Below are 2,605 nucleotides of genomic sequence, written 5' to 3'. Positions count from 1 at the left end.
TATATATGAAATATGTATTAGCAAGATTTAAGTAAATAACATATATATACCTACTTACACGTGTATAATCACAGACACACGCAAACACATATTCCCCATTTAAATGGGAGAACAAAAATAATAATTATTAAAAAGATATTACATCAAATCACAAAATGAAAAAATAATTTCTCTTTATATGGAAAGTTTTGAAAAGATTTCTAGATTTCAAAGAACATTGTGAAAACAAGTTAAATATATATATATATACACACATATATATGTGTGTTTGTATGTATTGTGTGTGTGTACATATACTCTCTTTCTTCACATATTTTCTATTTCATTTTCTGCTCAGTTCTTTGTCTCTGCATTAACTCTATAGTCTCGAACATGGAATAGGAAACACTATTTTCCTTCATATTAAGCAAGAAATGGGTGTCTATTATATAAGTGTACAATACGTCCATTATGGATACAGAATCTTCTGTGTTTATACACACACACAAATATATGTATGCATGTGTGTGTATATATTTATACATATTTTTGTGTAACACATTAATCAGGGTTAATATTTTTATGTTATAACTTTATTTATATTTTCTCTGTAATTATTCTTCTTCAAAGAGATTGTTGCTGGGCCTCAATGGAATTTTCGAGTTGCATGTCAGATGTTGCACTTTTAACAGACTCAGGAATGTTATAACTTGGATGTCATTTGACCCATGAATTTTTCCAACTTTATGGCTAGAGGCATGTCCCCTTTAATTTTTAACTTTCCTGTCATGAGAGCCATGGTAGGCTTCAGCTGACCAGAGAACATCTTCACAAAGTCTGTGTCCTTCATGGTCATAGTGACATCTGCTTTGCCACTGGGTGGAACTCCCTTACCAACTGAACCACTTCCAGAAGACATGTCCACAAACCATTCGCCAGCATCATCACCTGAAAATATTAATGATACAGATATAAATATACTTCCTGTCCCCTTGCCCACCAGCCACTCTATATACCCAGGTTTCGCCAGCCACTGCATTAACCCCACCCCACCCCCACCCTACAGCACCTTTGTCAATACCTTATTTATATTTTGACCCCTGCATCATGAGGCTATGCCCTGACACTTCCTGCTCTCTCTCCCTCTGACTGCAGTGACCATGTATCTCTTCTACAGCAACACACCTTTTTCAGTCCTCCTTATTCTTCCTCACTCTCTCTCTCTCTCTCTGACCAGGTAACTATTCTATCTCTACAATAGCAACACATACATATATATAGGCTATGTGGTAAGTAGCTTGCTTACTAACTACATGGGTCTGGGTTCAGTCCCACTGCATGACACCTTGGGCAAGTACCTTCTACTATAGCCTCGGGCCAACCAAAGCCTTCAGTGAATTTGGTAGACAAACTGAAAGAAGCCTGTTGTATATGTGTATGTGTGTGTTTGTACCCCACTCCCCACCATCGCTTGACGACCGATGCTGGTGTGTTTACATCCCCGTAACTTAGCAGTTCAGCAAGAGGTCAATAGAATATGTACTAGGCTTACAAAGAATAAGTCCTGGGGTCACTTTGCTTGACTAAAGGCAGTGCTCCAGTATGGCACCTGTATTGGTGCAACATAAACACACCCATGCCAGTGCCATATGAGAAAAGCACCCAGTCCACACTCTGTAAAGTGGTTGGCATTAGGAAAGGCATCCAGCCGTAGAAACGATGCCAAAACAGACATGGAACCTGGGCAGCTTTTTAAGAGGGAAAAATTTTACTATTTTCATTTCTCCCTTGTATTTTTCCCTCTTAACTCAGTAAGACTTGTCTACCTCCACTAAAATGAATGAACTTTGTACATTTAAAACAAATTGATATACAGTTTTAATATTATTGACTGCTGCTACGAACATTCAAACTTACACCTGTCCTCCTAATTCACAATGCTAAATTTATCTGTTTTGAACATTTTAATTTATCAACATTGAAACATTTTAGTTTGCCAACTTAGAAAATCGTTAAAAGTTTCAAATTCATAATTTTAAACTTTTACCATGGATAAACTAAAAATATTGTTGAAACTAGTTTGGTGGATATATGTAGATAAATGTATTTTAAACAATTACGAGTTTTTCAAATTAAGGTGCATTATCAACACATTGACAGACAGACAGACAGACAGAGGAATATTGAGAAATTCTGTGTAGTAGCTTGATCTACTCAAAACAGCAGTTAAATTTCTGTCAATTCATAGTTTACTATCTTAGAGAAAAAGTGACATTTCATAACGCATTTCTTTGTAAATAAAAAGGCAGGATGGCCATGAATGGAAAACATTTGATTATACAACACCACTTCTTACCTGTCAAATGGAAAGCAAACACTCCTCCCACTGATTTCACAACATCTTCACTCAGGATTTTCTCGATTGACTGAAAAGTTCGGATGGTTAAACCATCACCATCAATTGATGGTTTGGAAGGCTGGGTTTCATCACCAGACGAGGCCTCCTCTGACTCAGGGTCAACATCCAAGAAGAAATCGGGAAGGAATGTACTACCTGTTAAACAATAAAAGATGAATGGCTTTAAGGTTGAATTATGAAGTTAATAATGGTGGTGGTGTGTGTGTG

At 36.7% G+C, this 2,605-nt stretch overlaps 1 protein-coding gene across 1 annotated transcript in view; it reads right to left on the bottom strand.

The window, feature by feature from the left end:
- Window positions 1–156: 156 nt before the first annotated feature.
- The window catches only part of LOC106879465 (hydroxysteroid dehydrogenase-like protein 2), a 20,865-nt gene continuing 18,416 nt past the window's right edge, over window positions 157–2,605 (bottom strand). Inside the window, exons 7-8 of the mRNA XM_014929029.2 lie at window positions 2,336–2,533; window positions 157–927 (exon numbers count right to left, since the gene is read on the bottom strand). Of these exons, the coding sequence (XP_014784515.1) occupies window positions 683–927; window positions 2,336–2,533 (443 nt within the window). The 3' untranslated portion in view covers window positions 157–682. The remainder of the gene's footprint in view (window positions 928–2,335; window positions 2,534–2,605) is intronic.

The sequence above is a fragment of the Octopus bimaculoides genome, chromosome 23 (assembly GCF_001194135.2).
Source record: "Octopus bimaculoides isolate UCB-OBI-ISO-001 chromosome 23, ASM119413v2, whole genome shotgun sequence".
NCBI classification, from domain to species: domain Eukaryota; kingdom Metazoa; phylum Mollusca; class Cephalopoda; order Octopoda; family Octopodidae; genus Octopus; species Octopus bimaculoides.
This window is presented reverse-complemented; position numbering and strand designations above follow the sequence as displayed.